Source organism: Ascaphus truei, chromosome 3 (assembly GCF_040206685.1).
Source record: "Ascaphus truei isolate aAscTru1 chromosome 3, aAscTru1.hap1, whole genome shotgun sequence".
NCBI classification, from domain to species: Eukaryota; Metazoa; Chordata; class Amphibia; order Anura; family Ascaphidae; genus Ascaphus; species Ascaphus truei.
The window spans coordinates 250,263,445-250,281,731 of record NC_134485.1 but is presented as its reverse complement, the minus strand read 5'-3'; the positions used below and the strand labels follow the sequence as shown (position 1 = coordinate 250,281,731).

Genomic DNA, 18,287 nt, shown 5'->3' with positions numbered 1-18,287 from the left:
CTTGCATGTGACTCAGGTTTTGGTGACTGCAGTTCCCGCAGACCCGCCCTCCGAATCTAACTAAACACGCAGTGATGTGAGAACACACACACAAACATGTGTACCATTAATAATAGGGTGTCTTCTGCATCATGCCACAATCAAGAATATATATATATATATATACCTTCTATACCAGAGGAATGATTAAACACTGCATTACAGGAAGTATTTTATGGGCGGGGGGTGCTGTCCATACAACATCTGTAACATGCTTGTATTTTTAGCATAATGTAAAAATGTATAACCCCATGGGGACTGCAAGACTGCACCACCCGACCCCTCCTACGCCCAGTCCGCATGCTGCAGTAACATGCTCAGTCCCCTCCCCTGGGCGCACGTGCTCGGCCGTCACGTGACTGCGTGGACCTCCAACCTGGATGTGTTTGCAATGCTGCTCTCCTGGCTGCTGCGGGCTGCTCGCGGGAGTCACGTGTGCGGGATCACTGCCCTGCACAGGGTCACCGGGATAACCCTGCGTTCTCCCTCCTGCAACTTACTCCTGCCACCTCCCGGTGTCCCCTCCCGCTATAACCGGAGCTGTCACCCAGTGCAGCGGGGCCCGCAGAGCGCCCGCACAATATCAACCGGCACACGGTGCTGCAAAGCAAAGAAACACGGGGGCTCCCCCGGGGACAGGGAGGGCAGAGACCCCGGGGACTGGAAGGGCAGAGACCCCGGGGACTGGGAGGAGGAGGAGGGAGAAGAGGAGGAGGATATCGAAGATGAAGAAAGCGAGGCACTTCTGTCCCCTCTTACTACACCCCTCCTTGAAGGGGCTCAGAGGATATTTATTGTACACCCGGACGTGAAGTGGGGGGCTAAAAAACAGTACCTCACCACCGGTAATATATTAGTAGATGTGGCACCCTGAGCTGCATTAAGCATTTTCACCAAGTGAATCAGACCTTTACAGGAGCTATAATGGAGAATAATCCCTAAAAGAAGGTCCATGGTCCTGAGGGGGTAGCAGTACCAATTACTGATACCTCCCCACTCATCTGGCTGTTTGCAAGGTTGTAAAATCCAGAGGGTTCAAGAAGTGGCATTCTGCCCCATGCATTCATTCACAGTAACCACTGCACATGTCTCAGACACGACTAAGATTTTATAGCAAAGTATTGTAAAAGAATCCACATGGCCTAAAAAGAGAACACAGTCTAACATGTAATCTATCAAAATGATCAACTCTTACCTTGGAGAACATCCAAAATCGCACACACAGTATAACTACAATCGAGAAATGATTTAATACATTGTCCTTTTCACGTCCGTAATGGTAACGTAACTAACTGTTATTGTCTCTGCAAAGACTGATCATACATATGAAGGCCCAGATTGGCTAAATACTAAAAGTATGCATTATACAGGGCAATGCTTAAATAGAATGGACTCCTACAGCAGGTCAGCAGTTTGAAAGAAAATATCTTGACGTTTAGCAAAAGTAGCCATTTTAAAGTCTATACATATATAATGTAAAAGTGGTGCAAAAATAATATATATATATAAATATATGCAAAAGGTGTTTAATTTTTGCTTTTACACATGTACTGATTTATTCCCCCCCCCCCCCCCCCCCCCCCCATTGCTTCCAGAGATACCTCTGCAGCAGGTGCCAGTATCTCTGTGGAGTTTAATTGTGCAGATCATGCGGGACATTTAAATGCTGTCATTTGCTTAGGCATATAAATTCCCTGGCTGCAGATACCGGCACTGCCATGGGAAGTATCTCTGGAAGTAAGGGGGTCCCAGAGCTGAAATTATTGGGGTTCAGCTCCGGAGACCGCTTGCTTAATTCAGATAACAATTAAAAAAATGTTTTTTTAAAACATTCCTTAAACTAAATAAAGGATATTTAAAACTTTATTTTGGGAAGGGGGGTTGATTTATTCTTTTAAAAATGGTTTATTCTGTGTTTTATTGCAGCTGAGCTGCAGCTTGCTGAAGCCGTAGCTCTAGTACACAGCCTTCCAGATTGGACAGTTGTAGACACGCTGATTATGTCTACAAAATCTCCGGACAGCAAACTTTTATTTGGCAAAGGAAATTTCCAGGCTCTGACAGGTACAAAGCACATGCTTCCTCCAAGTTAGAATGTTATTTTCTGTGCATTGCAGTGATAATGTACCGCGCTGTACTTGGACTAGGCACAATGAGTCCCGTGTCCTGTATAATGTACAATGTGATGTTGGTGTCTAGGGAGATAGCGACTTGTTCAAGGTCACGAGGAACTGATACCAGGATTTAAACCAGCCTCCCCTTGTTTCAGTCAGCGCCATTACTCACTGAGACACTTGTGTTTGCAATCTGTCATATGACTTGGTGTAAGGGCTCGCTCAGACAGGCTGCTACGGCAGCTTGCTAGCGTTCGCGCCCCCGCCGCATGCTCCTGCAGCACAGCGATCTGTGCTCAAACAGGAGCCAGATCGCGGCTTTTGGGGGTGTGGCGGGGGCGTGTAACGAACGTGTCACGGAGCTGGCTCGCCTTGATTGGCTGAACCAGCTTGCGTCACGCGACTGTAGCCCAAAAGTTAAATTTGGATTGTGCCGGCAAAATGTCGCAGCGACAACACTGCACTTTGCCGCCGGTGGAGTTTTCCGTTTGAAAACTCCCACCGTACGACCCAAATTTGCGACGGACGTGCGCGCTAACGCCTCATCGCCTGCTGTCTGAGCTCAGCCTCAAGGAGCATTGCAGGCGACACTGTTTAAAAAAAAAATGATTGCAGCAGGGGGTCTCTGAATCTGGAACGTGTTCTTTTCAGCTCCGGGGACCCTCTGCTTGGCGAGATACCTCCGTAGGCGGTGCCAGTATCTGTGTAGTTTAAAGCTCCCTGTCACGTGGGTCAATAAAGGCATGACGTTGCGGCTGCCTATTGTCCCGCGGGACTTTTGCTAAACTGCCATATTGTGAACCAGCCAGGCTCAGTTCAGCTCCAAAGACCCCCTGCTTCAATACAATTCTAAGGGAAAAAAGCATAGTGTCAACTGGAGTGCCTCTTTAAACTTTTAAAATGTATATAAACAACTTGATTTCTGTCCCAGAGAGCTTGGGTGTGACTGCCAATATCCTGCAGTTGGTTTGGTTTCCTAACGGAGCAGGGCAGCTTTGTGATGCACCTGTTTTCCTGTGTGATTTTTCACAGAGGCCCTTTATTTATCCCTGCACTAGTGAACAATCTGCAATGTGTTCTAGTCCTCATCGGTGCTGCAGGTGTGAACAAAATGTCTTTATGTTAATCCTGTCTCCTATGAGTGTTGCAGGTCCTTCTGGCAGTGGAGAGGTTAAGGAATGTCAGAATTCTACCTGTAGAATGTTCTATTGTAGATTTACCACACCTAACAAGGAATTGGCATCATGAGTGTGCAGTTTGTATTATCCATCAATACATGGGAATAAACAATAAGATTTCCAGTGTGCATTCTTTTCGCCCTGTTTCAGACACCCTCATCTATACATTTTCTTTTACAGAAACGATTAAAGGGCTGCCTCAGGTAACGGCAGTTTTCTTGAATGTAGAAAGGATTTCTGCTCTGACTGAGGTAATGTAGTAGCAGCGATACCCAATAAAGAAAATAGCAATGTAACACATATATTCAAAACTACTTTGAACTAATCACAAATTATGAAAGAGCGATCATATTTTTCCCCAAAAAACCTATTGGTTGAAAAAAATTATATTTTTAAGGGTTGGTTCTGTATCAAGTAAACCCCTGTTTCGAATCACCTGCATATTGTTAAATTATTTTGTCTTAACACTGCTTTTAAACAGTGTGGCCTTAAGGTTAGGGTGGGATTTGATACATATATCTCTTATCTCCCAGTTATCAATTTGCCTTAATTAATGCCTATTACTTGGGTGCAGCAAACATATGGCTGAAGTGAGTAAAGGCACTGAGTTTGAAGCAGGGGAACCTGGTTCAATTCCCAGTGTCAGATCCTTGTGACCCTGGGCAAGTCACTTTATCTTCCTGTGCCTCAGGCACCAAAAACATAGACTGTAAGCTCTATGGGGCAGGGACCTGTGTCTTTAAAATGTCTCTGTAAAGCGCTATGTAAAACTAGCAGCGCTATACATGCTATTATTATTATTATTACTGACAAATTGAGCTGCGGCTGAATTCAAAAGAAACTATTTTCTTTTCATATCAATAGTACCATTCATATGATTGATAAATACATGTATTTCTCTATTTTACTACCACTGACGTTTAACCTGTTAAGCCAATCCCTGCCATTAGTTTGCCTGGGATCCAAGTGGAACTGTGTCATTAAACTTACTCAGATCCATCATCGTCTTCTTCTGAGACCATAGAAGAACACAATATTCACGCAGCCCTGCTTGTAAGCAAGCCATCTCTTTGTAATGTCTAGGCCAATTTATCGCCATAGATTTCTCTCTGGTTACTGAACAAAGATCAACAATAATGGCTGATTCGGAGAGGCTGACCTTTGCCTGGACCAAAAAGGTCATGGGAGCTGATTTCTCTCCTTCCCACTCTGGTTGTCGGTTCAGAACCAGAGATGGGTCAAAGGGGAGATCTGCGTCAGATAGACTGGAGCCAATACACTCTTCAGCTGATAGAAAGTGGGTCTCTTCTAGGTTAACATCATTTGTTTCAATTGTATTTTCCATTGTAGAAAGAACTAGAATCAACCTGGGGGGTAAAAGTCTTTGACAGATACACAATTGTCCTGAATATTTTCCGCTGTAATGCGCGCACAAGAGAGGCCAAGCTACAGATCGCTCTGGCTGAACTTCCCGTCCTGAGGTAATAAGACATTTCTAAAATGGGAGTTTGGAACCTGAGTAAAAAACCCAGGTTCTTGAGGCTGCAGAACATTATTTTGTTTCTATTAAGGAACATGTCTTTGGACATTTTATTCATTGTTTTGTATTTTACACTTTACTATTGTTTATCACTATTTGTGTTGTACATACGGAGTATTGGGAAGCATTAGCGCTTATTGTATGCCCTTTTTTTCCACATTTCTCAAATATGACGGGATATTTTCCTGCGTTTGTGAAGATGTTTCCAATTTGAGGCAATGCCTTTACCCAGGTATACAGGGGCTGTAATAAGAGATCAGCATTCACCAATGCAGCGCCTCAACTGCCCTTTATAATGTTTGGTTGCTATTTTAACTCCTTCGGTGCCATGGTCCTGTCACCTTTGCGACCCCCCCCCGGCCCTGCGGCACTGACAGGTCATGTTACCGCTCTTCTGAGCGATCACATGACCTCTTCCGCGTTCCCGGGAACGGGCGGGTCCCCCTTCAGTGAAGTCCGCGAGCAGGACCTAAAAAAAAAATTGGCCTAAGGCCATAATGTACAACGTACGCCACTCAGGCCTCTAGGGTGGCACTTTTTAGGATGTACGCTGTACGTCAATACGGCACTGAACAGGTTGAGATATGTGGGATAGCTTTTCAAATGTAAACTGGTAGACCATGCTGCACAGTACAATGGCAAACCTCAGGCAATGTGCAGTTATACTGTGGTTCATGCACAGCTGACGGGTGTTTGCTCTGGTGATATAAGTGATGCTGTTGTCAAGGCAGAGTGATGAAAATGCAAATGGCAGGCTCCTTGGGCCAATGCGAAAGAGGATACGTGCTGCACACCAAGTTATGTGATATAATAAGAGATGATACCGTTACCGGTGCTACCATCCATGAACGAAAGGCTGCATACAAAGAGAGATGGAAGACAGGGCACACGGATTTGAAAATAGAAAATATTTATTTAAGCTAACACTAGGCCCCCACCCTACTATTACCTTAGATTATATTTTCACCACATTGAACTATGTGATTAAGATAATGGTTTAAAAATATATCAGAAATGAATATAGTAACTGGGACGACTGATTACATTTGGAGCATGTAATTAATCAGTTGGTGTTGAAGTTAACATACAATGCATTGTAGCTTACTTGGGGAAATAATAGTACGTTTTGTTTCAAGAGAGATGTACAAGTGTGATTGTTCACTTCCTTTTAGACATGTTTGCATTATTTTAAGTATATTAGCAAAGTAAGTACTTTAGCTGCACTCTAAGCTCTGAGAAAATAGAACCAAAGAAGACAGACCCTTATTTAATATTACTGTTCTGTCCTTTATTGGAGAGTACCACTGCAACCATTGTTTTGGGATGAGGAGTAATCTGCACAAATAAGAAGTGTTGTCTTTAGCACCTTCTATGTGGAACATTTTTACACTGCATTTAACAAATGTATCTCTTCTTGATCTAGGTCTAGGCTAAAAAATGAGATGGCTCACATGGATCAGCAAGGAGGGGGATCAAGGTACATCATGGGTTCAGGTAAAGTGCTGTATAAGATAACATATGTCCTGCGACTCAGTAAAAACGGCGGATTCATTTGTAAGGTAAAGTGAACGTACGCACCGCACTAGATACTGGACAGCTGAGGTACAATAATAGTTTTTTATTACCACACATACGTTTTTATAGGTAGTTCATAGGCGTATCCTAACCTCTTCGTTTGATTAACACCTTCAGATCCTATATTAACCCCACAGCAAGATATTACAGACTTCTAAAGCAATGTTCAGCAAAAGGAACAACCCTTTTGCTAAACAAGGAACCAATTAAACTAATTAGTTGTTTTTTTTAAATACCTGTTTTGTTGAACTTCCATTTTAATCACGCCCCAAAATCCCAATCATAGGTGAAACAATCATGGAGGTGCAACAGCGGCTGTTCAAGGAGAGAGAGCTGAAGATCAGGAACGCCTTGGAGAAGCTGAGGAAAAAGAGAAACCTGCTCAGAAACCAGCGCCAGCGGCGAGAGTTTCCCACCATCTCTGTAATGGGTTACACCAACTGCGGTAATGTAGGAACGTAACGATGATTTAAGCTTCTCCGGCTCTTTTACTTTGTTTCAATGGTCAGTCAGAAGCTTTAAATGCGTCAAGCCAAATTCTGCACAAAGGTTTCTTTTTGATGCCCAACAAGTAATTATGGAGTTTGTACTAACTACACTAATGAGCAATTTCACAAAGTGATTACTTTTTCTTTTTTTTTTTTTTTTACTTGAGCCTAGAAAGCTCTTGCCCAGGATTTTGACCAAGTAAGATACCCAAGAATTTCTACAGGGAAGCAGGTTGCCACAAGCTGCCCATTTCTCCCCCATTTACCGAGAGAGCTTGCTGTTTAAAGCTGGGTCAAGCAGTCAGGATTTCTTAAATGAACACAAGTGTCCTGTCTGTAAATGCCGTTTTCAAGATGCCCAGAAACTTTAATATATCCTGCACGCTCAAATCTACTTGCTTCTCCATCAATCACCTACATTTTTTTGGTTCCATAAACAGACATTTATGATGATTTGAGAAAATAACACAGTTTAACTGGAATTAGGCCGCTATCGCCTTGTCCAAAGGCAGTGAATAAATTAAAGGGCTTTTTTAAAAAAAAATAAAGGTGATAATGACATGTCTGCACTATTGCACTTCATGGAATAAGTCTCTAAGAGACTCGATAGATATGGACATTCGATTTATGTTTGAGACGTTGTCTAGCAGTTCCAAAATGGTGTGACTTATTTCCTTATCATTTTGTTGTTATGCTCCTATTCCTATAGTTGTGGCTTTTGGAGGCGTGGGTGATGTATTTTGGTATTGTTTGATCTGCAGGAAAAACAACCCTGATTAAGGCCCTGACAGGTGATGCAGATATCCAGCCGCGTGACCAGCTCTTTGCCACACTTGATGTCACAGCCCATGCTGGCTTGCTTCCCTGTCGCATGCCAGTTATTTATGTTGACACCATTGGGTTTCTCTCGCAGCTTCCGCACAATCTGATTGAGTCCTTCTCTGCCACGCTGGAAGATGTGATGTATTCGGTAATGGGCTTCTTGTTTAAAAAGCAGCGAGCCGCAACATGTAAAATGCACACACATTATCTAGGAAATGTTTTACCTTTTTAGACAACCTAAGCAAGAACCCTTAGTATTAATGCTAGAGTAAACCATCCATACTACAATTGCTTGTACAGAAAATGATTTGATACATATTTAAAAAAACATTTATATACACACACACACACAGTCTTTTCGTACCAGCAAGGTGTTCGCTGGTCCAGATTAAAGCAGCAATTCGTCCTGGAATTTACATTTTGTGTTTGTACATAATTGGAACCAAAGGTTCCTCCAATGTTAAACATTAGTACTTTCAGCACCTGAACCTCTTCTCTCCCACCCCCCCGTGCCCCGCCGATATTTATTTTCTTTAATTATAAATGTTTTACCAAGAAGTAATACATTGAGTTAGCGCTCGTTTTCATGTTAGATTGTTCCAGTTGTGAGGTGCACTTGCTGGTGCTCTGGCATCCCTTCTGTGAAAACAATATGGCTCCCAAATCTCACGTGGTCCGCAATAAAGAAAGCTGCATTATCAGTTGCGACTTTCTATTGTCTGACACCGCCGATTCCACATGAGAAAGCCATCGGCACCTACAATTATCTGAGAAACCTGCATGTCCCGCTCGCGGGAAAACGTGAGATTCAGCACCGGAGTGCCCCCTGGTTTGAATTACTATTCTTTGCTTCATTGGAGAGTACCATTAGTTCTTAAAGCAGCAATACTACTTTACAATGTTTTTTCTTTTTATATGTCGACAATGCGATAATGTATAGCAATCATTTCAAGCTTCTGTTATTAATCTGTAAAAATCCTCATTGTGTGCCTAACATAATGGCTGTTTCAGTCAGTGTAACTCAGCAGCTTCAATGTATCCTTATATTACTAAGGTAACATTATCTATTGTTACAGTTTACAGCTCAAACTGCTGGGAACATTGGCAACAAAGGATCACATACAGGAAAGTGTTACAAAGATCTCGCACTGCTGGGTTGTGCTAAAACAGGCTATAAAAATCTAAGGATGCTTCAAAACTCATTGAAAATTGCATTGTTGAATAAAAACAAATTACAAAAAGAACATTCACTATTATCTAATGTTACAGAACTGATTTATTTAAAAACAACAACATACGTTTTCACACGTTTTGCTGCTTTAATGCGCTGCTACCATTGTTCTAGGGTGAGAAGTAAACTGGTTCCAGTACTAAAAAAATGTATGTCAGTTTGTTTTTTGTTTTTTCAGTATTACTGCTTTATAGTAAACGTAAAAGTGAATAATTCCTGCTTTAAACAGAGAACTCTAGTCCTCCAGGGAAAAAAACAGGGTATTTTTCATCTGGTTAATGCAGTGCATAATACTTTTTTATGTCATCTACCAGGATTTAATTATTCATGTGAGAGATATCAGCCACCCTGAAACCATCAATCAAAAAACAAGTGTTCTGTCCGTTTTGAAGAATTTGAGTGTATCACAGCAGCTTCTTGACACAATTATTGAGGTTCACAACAAAGTGGATTTAATTGAAAAGTAAGTGTGTGTGTGTATGTGTGTGTGTGTGTATCTGCACACTCTAATTCAGTTTAAGCAATTTATAGTCTCGGTAGAAAAATGAAAGCCAAACAACGTAAACCCCAAAGATGACAACATTTATCAAGGCCCGACATACTCTGTGATCAGAGTATTATTCCTAAAAAAATAAGCCACCACCTAAATTAAAATGCCTGCAAATCCCATTTCACAAAGGGCAGATTCATCAAGGTCCGTTACGTGTCAATACATTTGATCTGATGTTAACCCTGTGTTAAACCTGTAATGGAGGTTGATGAATCTAGGGTGGGATGACCAGATGTCCCGGTTTAGCCGGGACAGTGCCGTTTTTTCATGGTAGTCGTGACGTTTTCGGAATCTGTCACGATTTTTTCTGTCCCGCTAGCAAGCGCCAACTGCGCTTGCGCAAAGAGCGCTTACTGACTGTGCATGTACGATCGGCACTTGCCGACTGCACATGCGCGACCAGCAAGCTCTGATCGCATGCGCATGAGTGACCAGCAAACGCCGTCAGCACATACGTAGTTGGGAAGTACCGATCGTGAATGCGCAGTCGGCAAATGCTCTTCGTGCATGCGCAGTCGGCAAATGCTCTTCGTGCGTGCGCAGTCGGCAAATGCTCTTCGTGCATGCGCAGTCGGCAAATGCTCTTCGTGCGTGCGCAGTCGGCAAATGCTCTTCGTGCATGCGCAGTCGGCAAATGCTCTTCGTGCATGCGCATGCGTGATATTTGTCCCGGTTTTTGATGGGACAAATCGGGTCACCCTAATCTAGGGGTTAGTGACAGTAGTATACCTCAAAGAACCTTATCTGGGAAGATAAGACATTCCATTTCTGATCAGTCCCTCTGATGTCTGCAGTTCTGTGCTTCCTGGTGAAAGGGAGAACGTGAGAATAAACAGCAGGGCTTGCCATGTAAACGCTGTAGGGCCTTTTTAAGTAAATATTCAAATAAAATAAAAAGCAGCTAGGGAAAAAAGTAAGGTTGCAATCTGCTTTAAAGGGCACAACATAGAGCTCATATTGAACGGAATTGCAGCTTTTGAGGTTTCAGGTCAAACCCTTTCTCAAGAGGAAATTTCCCTTTAAAAAAAAAGTAATTTCCCTTTTATTTATTATTTATCAAATGTTTTACCAGGAAGTAATACATTGAGAGTTACCTCTCGTTTTCAAGTATGTCCTGGGCACAGAGGTATGATGATAAATACATGGTTACAAATACATAGTTACATTAAGTGAACAGGGTTAAACATTTATATACAAGACATTGCATGCACAGTTAAAGATAATATGTATTCTAGGCATATGTAACAGTTACAGACCAGATTAAAATGTGAGACCGCGTTAGTTTTGAAAGAACTGGTCGTGGCTGTGAGAGTCTCCGGTAGATTGTTCCAGTTGTGGGGTGCACGGTAAGAGGAGGAGCGGCCGGATACTGTGTTGAGCCATGGGACCATGAACAGTCTTTTGTAGTCAGATCTCAGATAAGTGCTGCATATGGTAGGGGTGAAGAGCTTGTTCAGGTAGATGGATAGCTTGCCCAGAAAGTATTTGAAGGCAAGACGGAAAAGATGAACTTTGCGCCTAGACTGAAGTGATGACCAATCTAGTTCTTTGAGCATTTCGCAGTGATGTGTATTGTAGTTACATTTGAGGACAAAGCAGCATATTGAGTTGTAGAGAGTATCAAGTTTGCCAAGGTGTGTTTGGGTTGGCGTGCCATATATTATGGCCCCATAGTCTATAATTGGCATCAGCATCTGCTGTGCGATGCGCTTTTTGACCAGCATACTTAGGGAGGATTTGTTCCTATATAGTACACCTAGTTGGCATAGGTTTGGGGTATCAATGTGCAACCCAAATGTTAAATAGGAGTCAAACCATATGCCCAAATATTTGAAACTAGTAACATGGGCTAGAATAGTATTATAGTTGGTTCTGATCTGGTGCTCATTCATAGGAACCTTTAGTAATTTAGTCTTGATCCCAAATACCATGGTTCTAGTCTTGTCAGTGTTTAAAAACAGTTTGTTTTGGGAAATCCAATTTTCAAGTCTCAAAAAATCAGATTGAAGTATATGTCTAAGGTCGGAGAGGTTAATGCTGTGTGCATATAAGATTGTCATCTGCATATGTGTATTGAAGCTCCCTTACAAGCTGTAGGAAGATCATTGATGAACACTGAGAAGAGTAGGGGCCCCAGAACAGAGCCTTGCGGGACACCGCAGGTGATATCCAAGATGTCTGAGTTAGCGCCCGAGATAGACACATGTTGGGATCTACCTGATAAGTAGGACTGAAACCAGTTTAAAGCATGCTTCCCTATTCCAGAGCACCGGAGTTTGTTTAGCAAGATAACATGATCAACAGTATCAAAAGCCTTTGCAATATCTAGGAATATTGCACCAGTGAGTTGTCCTAGTTCCATTCCACACTTGATTTCATTGCAAACTTTTAGCAGGGTAGTTACCGTGGATTGTTTGGGGCGAAAGCCAGATTGGAATTGGCTAGGGAAATTTGTCTTGGTATAGTAATCGCTTAATTGGGAGTGAAAACATTTTTTCCATGACTTTGGATAGTATTGGGATAAGAGAGATTGGCCTGTAGTTTGAGACATTGTTTTTGTCCCCACTTTTGAAGATTGGGACAACTCTGGCAGTTTTCCATGTCCTAGGGATATGGCCTGACGACAAAATAGAGTTGATTAGGGAAGCAATCGGTTTGGCAATTGCTGGGGCACCAAGTCGTAGGAACTTAGATTGCAGTAGGTCAGGTCCACATTGGCTGCTTAGTTTTAATTTGAGGAGCACTTGTGTAATCTCCTCTTCAGATACTGGGACAAATTGAAAATTGTGGGCAGTGTTGGGAGAGGGTGGAGCTATAGGGATACTCCCAGATTGATGTTCATGTATGTAGTTCGGTTACGTTTCACTACTAAGCTAGTAGCCCACCCCACAAAGTTGTTTTGAATGCATTTGCAATGTATTGTATTGTATGTCTTTATTTATATAGCGCCATTAGTGTACATAGCGCGTGGGATTTGCCAGAGTAATATCCTCCTTAATGATATTACATGGTTGTTGTTGGCAAGAAGGTTGAAATATATTGTTGATAACCTTCCAGAAGTTAGCTGGGTTTGGTGTAGTCTGGTGAAGAGTAATATTGTGCTTTTGCGTGCCTTGTATGCTTTGTCCGCATATTCTGCAGGCATCTGTAGTGATTGAGATCCTTGGTAGTGCCAGTTACTTTGTAGCTTTTCCACAAGGCATCCCTGAACTGGTAGAGTGCGATAAGGTCAGTTGTAACCCATGGAAGGTTGGCACCCCGTACCCTTATTCTGCGTAGTGGAGCATGGGTATCACAGAGTTTTAAGAACTTGGATTGGAAATAGTCGAGTACAGAATCGGGGTCAGGAATTAAGTCTTTTCTGTACCAAGGGCAGCTGGTAAGATCAGCCAGAAACTGTTGTAGGTTAAAGTTCCTAAATGTTCTAGTGAGGAGAATTTTAGGGCTTGATTGGGGTGATCTGATTTTCCTTACACAGTACACTATTGCATGGTCACTGAAAATGTCAGGAAGGATCCCAGAGGATTGGATTCTGCTGGGACTAGAGGAGAGAATCCAGTCTAGCAAGGAGTGGTTGTGAGATTTCAGGTTTGTCCGTGTGGGTTGGGAAATGAGTTGCATTAGGTTAAGTGTCTTGAATTGTATCTGGATTTTCTTGTTTTTAGGGTCGAGACAATTGAAGTTGAAATCCCCAGAAACTAGCAGCTCACTCTTCTCATTCAGAGAGGAAATGGAGCCAAGAAATTGGGTGATATCAGTCAGGGATTGTAGAGGGGCTTTAGGGGAGCTGTAGATGCCAGCAACCAAGACGGGCTTAGAAAAGGGGAGACAGATTTTGCCAACTAGGATTTCAAAAGAGGGTGGGTTTGGGGGGCAATTTAACAGTGTAAATTCTAAGGTGTCTGCAATATAAAATAACACACCTCCTCCTCTCTTTGAGCTATCTCTCCTAGAAATGGGGCATCCCTGAATGGCAATATTCGCATCGGGAGTTTTAGGAGGTAGCCATGTTTCTGTGATGATGATGACTTTGGGTTTATGGATAAGGCACCATGCCCTTAGTTCATCTAGTTGATATATTACACACTATTTTGTGTTTCTTTTTATTTTATTTTTTTAAGATGCATTTTAACTGTCATAGCAACTGTTTTTCAGTTGATTTGAAGACATTTGCACATGTTCAGCACAATACATTGAAGTACTGTAGTTCAGTAAGTGTGTAAATCTATACAAAATACCCTTTTAACATAGAACCTTTAGTGGCCAATACAGAGCTTTCTAACCAATCGTTTAGCACTGACGACAACTCATATTTACACATTAAAGCAGCAATACTACTTTCTCCCTTTTTATATGTAAAGTATGTGACAATGTATAATTCTACAGTCTTACCTATCTTGCTAATACCCTACTACTACACTAAATTAAGGGATTATGTAAACTTTGTAAGCATACAGTGTCCAATCCAGCCATTAACATCTGGAGTGCCAGTTTCATACCATATATGGAGCAGTACAACACCAATTAGGATAAAGGTTTTATACTATTAACCTGCATATAGATCCTACACGGTGCAGTACTTAGCAGTCACTCCTTATCTAACCATATAGGAGTTTCTGCAGTGCCCCTATTTTTATCAGTAATTAACCTCTTGAGTACCAGTGTTAACTTCAGATCTGCATACTTCAGATCCCAGGTTCACACGATATAATATTTTCATTCTCCGCGCTCATGCACAATTAATCCTAATTGACGTTAGTGATCGTGATTTGGTGCACAACTACCTAGGATTGTAACATACAACCAATATCACTATAACTGGCTGCAAAACATAGCAGCACAGTATAAGGTCTCTGTGTATTGGTGCACCAACTAGTACTCAATTACTGTGGCACTACATATATGGTCATTACTTTCATTCCCACTCCAAACAAATCCCTAGCTAATCACTATATATGAGGATTACTAGGGCTAGTGAGTTCACTAACACTGGACTTTAATATCCATATAACACTCCTCTGAAGTAACCTACCCCAAGAGTTTATTAAGCACTTGGTACTATTTAATAATTGTTTTAAACCCCATTGTTTTAACGAAGTTTTTGAATAAATATATGTTTTAATTCATCCACCATCTCACATAGGAAAAGAGTGCTATATAGGGGTTCTGTCCATCTTCAGTTTCACTACTATTCTTGCCCCTATAAGCACCATTCCCTACATCACTAGCTGTAGCGGGGGTATCTGATAAGCTGTGAATATTGCCAACAAATGATCCCAAACAGGAAAGTGTTACAAAGATCTTGCACTCATGGGGAGGTGGGCTAAAACCTGCTATAGAAATCAAAGGATGCTATAAAGCAGCAATCCAAGCTTCCGTTTAAAAATTTTTTTTTTATCCCTTTAATATGTGCATCAATACAGTCCACACAATGATACGTAATTACCTAAGTTGCCAAGCAATCTGTTGTCCTGTGATCGATCAGCGAAGATTCGGCTCAGGGGTTCACTAAATTACTGCAGAGGAGTATTCTGCAGTCAGTGTGACTTTGTAAATGGTTGCTATAGGAACAAAAAAGGCTTGTTACATTATAATGCATTAAAAATGTCATTCAGAGTTGTTTAAAAAAAATAACTTCTCATGGTACAGAACTGATTTATTTTAAAAAAAAACATTAGGATATTGCTTGGTCTGCAGCTTTAAAACTCATTAAAAATGGCATTGAGTTTAATAAAAAGTAACTTATCTAATATTACAGAACTGATTTATTTTCAAAACCCAAATAAGATTTCACATGTTTTGCTGCTTTAAGTAGCTATAGTGAAGATCGGAGCACTATCCCATGAAAACTCCCATTGAAGTCAATGGAAGAAACAGATGGTTTTTTTATTGATATGCACAACACAATACAGAGGGAAAATCTGCACCTTCTAAAACTACAGCAGTATTAGGAAGTGTAGATATTATTATTATTATTATTATTATATTGTTGTAATGTAGGATTTGTCCCTGTTTAAACGGCTTATCTGTACAAAAATGTAAAATATATTTGCATGACTCAAAATAATGTGTTAATGTGCACTAAAACATTGCAGACTTAAGATGTAGCCGTGTTCTATCCGTGTTCTATCCGTGTTCTATCCGTGTTCTATCCGTGTTCTATCCGTGTTCTATCCGTGTTCTATCCGTGTTCTATCCGTGTTCTATCCGTGTTCTATCCGTGTTCTATCCGTGTTCTATCCGTGTTCTATCCGTGTTCTATCCGTGTTCTATCCATGCTAGACATGATCCTGCTGCTGTGGATGCTGCTTTTCCTGTGTCTGCTCTGCTTGGATATGGATTGGAAAGATTGAGACAAGAAGTTGAAACTGCAGTGATGAAAAGCACTGGAAGAAACATTGTGACAATTAAAGTAAACCTGGAAAGTCCTCAGTTAAGGTAAACACCATACACCAATTCAACGGTCACCTTGTTTAAGTCCATTCTTAGGCCGTGATTATACAGAAAAACGCAGACGGCGTCATGGCTCAAAAACAAAAGACATGAATCCAATTACAGTTAACATACTAGTAGTGGTGCGCGCGCCGCCTGGAGCTGCAGGGTGGACGACTGGAGAGGAGAGAGAGGATTTTGTTATTGGCCGGCGACCGTTGCATCACCTGAGCGGTTCAGCCAATGAGGGCGAACCGCTCACGGCCACGCCTCTAAGCCTCCCCTGCTCTGTCTCTCTGGTATAATCAAGATGCTGGTCGGCGGCAGCGCAGGGTGACAACCAGCTGCATGCGACAGGTTCAATGCCAGGGCCATCCTTCCCCTAATTATAGAGGTAAATAAGGATTTTAATCAGTTAGTGTTAGGACCTGCGATATTATGGCCATGCCTTGAAAGTGGCTCGCAGGCTTTCACGCTTTGGCCAAAGGGTTAACTAAATTACCCTTTTTTCCAAGAGATATATAGGTATTTCACTGTGTATTTTTGTCACATTGGATGTTCCCCTGGACGTCTTTGTTTCTTGTTTTATACAATTATCCATGCCCAGTAGCACTCCTTTTGACACTTATATATATATATATATCTATATAGATAGATATATATCTATATAGATATATATATTGTGGTAATTTGGGGGGGGTTTCTGAGATCCTGCTGGGTACCTTTATATTTAAACAACAAAATATGCTGCATACAGTACATTTAGTAATGTTCAAAAAAACAGCGTAAAGTCTGCAAATCATGACCATTCTTTTTTCCATTTCTCAGTTCAAAATGTTATTTAGTTATGTGTATTATCCATGAAATGTAAACCAATGTTATGTTAAAACTCAACAGGTGGCCCCACAGTATCACTTTAATTCTTTACCTCCTCTAATGAGCTTAATAGCCATGCATTCTCTCTAAGGCCCCTATTCCACATCCCGCAAAGTCCTTTCATGCTGGAGATCCTCTGCATTCCAATAAGTAAATAGGACTCATATTCCCGGAATGAGGAAACGGCTTAACCCTCAGTGTGCCAGAAAGTTTGTGGCCCTCCATGCCACAGGCCCTTTCGACTTCTGGGTCACGTGAGCACAACAAGCGTAGTGAACTTTGTTTCATGCTCTAAGCCCCAAATCTTTGTTAATGGCATACTGCACAGCATTGTCATACATTGTCAAAAATATGGTGTTCATTTCTTTTTAATGGGGTTTTTTGTTTTTTAAATATTAAAAAAAAAAAGCTCCTTTAGTGGAAAGTGCACATCAGACTGTGCCATGTGTTTCTCCAGGGAGGAAGGAAAGATGTACAATGTATTTGTGGTATTTTGTTAAGTGTTGGCATAAACTGCTTATATTTAAAGCAGCAATCACCCAGAAAGATGCATTTCATTCATGTAATGTTAGCATAATGTTTTACAAAAATTATGATTACATTCATCTCTAGCATCTTAAGTTACTATGGTAACTGTTGGACTGCACTGTTCTCAGAGATCCTCTTACTTGTTGAAATACAATTTAGATGACTGTAGTGTGTGAATTAGTTGAATTTTTATGAAACTTATGGGTGTGTAGGATGTGGCAATATAAATATACCGCTGTGTACTCTTGTAAACTCTTAAGTGGAATTTCAGGTTCCCCAAGCATTGAGAGGTAAGGTCCTAGTTATTTTTGGCTTAAATGCTCCTTACAATGCAGCCTTACAATGGTTCTTTGTTTTACAGCTGGTTATATAAAGAGGCAACAGTCCAGGAAGTGAATGTTCTGCCAGAAGATGGCACTGCCAATGTACGGGTGATAATAACCAGTTCTGCTTATGGAAAATATAGAAAGTTGTTTTCTAAATGAGAGCAGTAACTGGATGTGGGCATCACAGAGCTCAGAAGAGTCATCCTAAAACTCTGCTCAAATATCTCTGATCTGGGAAGGAAAGATGCTCACACCATGGAAGCATGTGCTGAAGCATCTCTCGCTGACTTTCCCTAATTAGAGCCTTCGTTTCCTCCTCACTGGCAGAAGAACAAAGCTTACTCAGGAACTGAACAATGGGTCATTACATTTCTAGCTTTGTTAGGCTTTCAGTTAAGCTAAAGGGCACCTAACAGAAAAATAATCTCCCAGGAAACAGACTTGCGCTATTAACAGATGGAGTGAAATGAGCCACATGATAACTTCAGGATGGAGACTTTTTCAACGTCACGGTTATAAAAAAATAAAATCATTTAATGCAGTCAAGTTTCAGTCCAGTGTCATTCACAGATTGGTTGAGAACAGTCT

The 18,287-nt window shown here is 41.4% G+C and overlaps 1 protein-coding gene across 2 annotated transcripts; it reads left to right on the top strand.

The window, feature by feature from the left end:
- Positions 1-383: 383 nt before the first annotated feature.
- GTPBP6 (GTP binding protein 6 (putative)) lies at positions 384-18,245 on the top strand. Of its 2 annotated transcripts, none has more exons than XM_075590598.1 (10): positions 384-884; positions 1,966-2,103; positions 3,512-3,582; positions 4,682-4,812; positions 6,295-6,365; positions 6,733-6,891; positions 7,696-7,904; positions 9,302-9,450; positions 15,820-15,975; positions 17,735-18,245. In XM_075590598.1, exons 1-10 carry the CDS (start codon positions 431-433, stop codon positions 17,856-17,858), a joined length of 1,662 nt encoding a protein of 553 aa, XP_075446713.1. In that variant the 5' UTR covers positions 384-430; the 3' UTR covers positions 17,859-18,245. The 2 variants fall into 2 exon arrangements, with proteins under 2 accessions (XP_075446713.1, XP_075446714.1); XM_075590599.1 differs by lacking the exon at positions 384-884 and adding an exon at positions 900-1,055.
- Positions 18,246-18,287: the final 42 nt, after the last annotated feature.

What these genes read in the sequence shown, in the direction of transcription:
- GTPBP6 (XM_075590598.1), top strand. Translation starts at nt 431, where the DNA reads ATGCTGCTCTCCTGGCTGCTGCGGGCTGCTCGCGGGAGTCACGTGTGC. An exon ending in GGATTTCTGCTCTGACTGAG is followed by an intron (nt 3,583 to 4,681) that starts GTAATGTAGTAG and finishes TTTCCATTGTAG; the next exon opens with AAAGAACTAGAATCAACCTG. An exon ending in AAAGTGGATTTAATTGAAAA is followed by an intron (nt 9,451 to 15,819) that starts GTAAGTGTGTGT and finishes TATCCATGCTAG; the next exon opens with ACATGATCCTGCTGCTGTGG.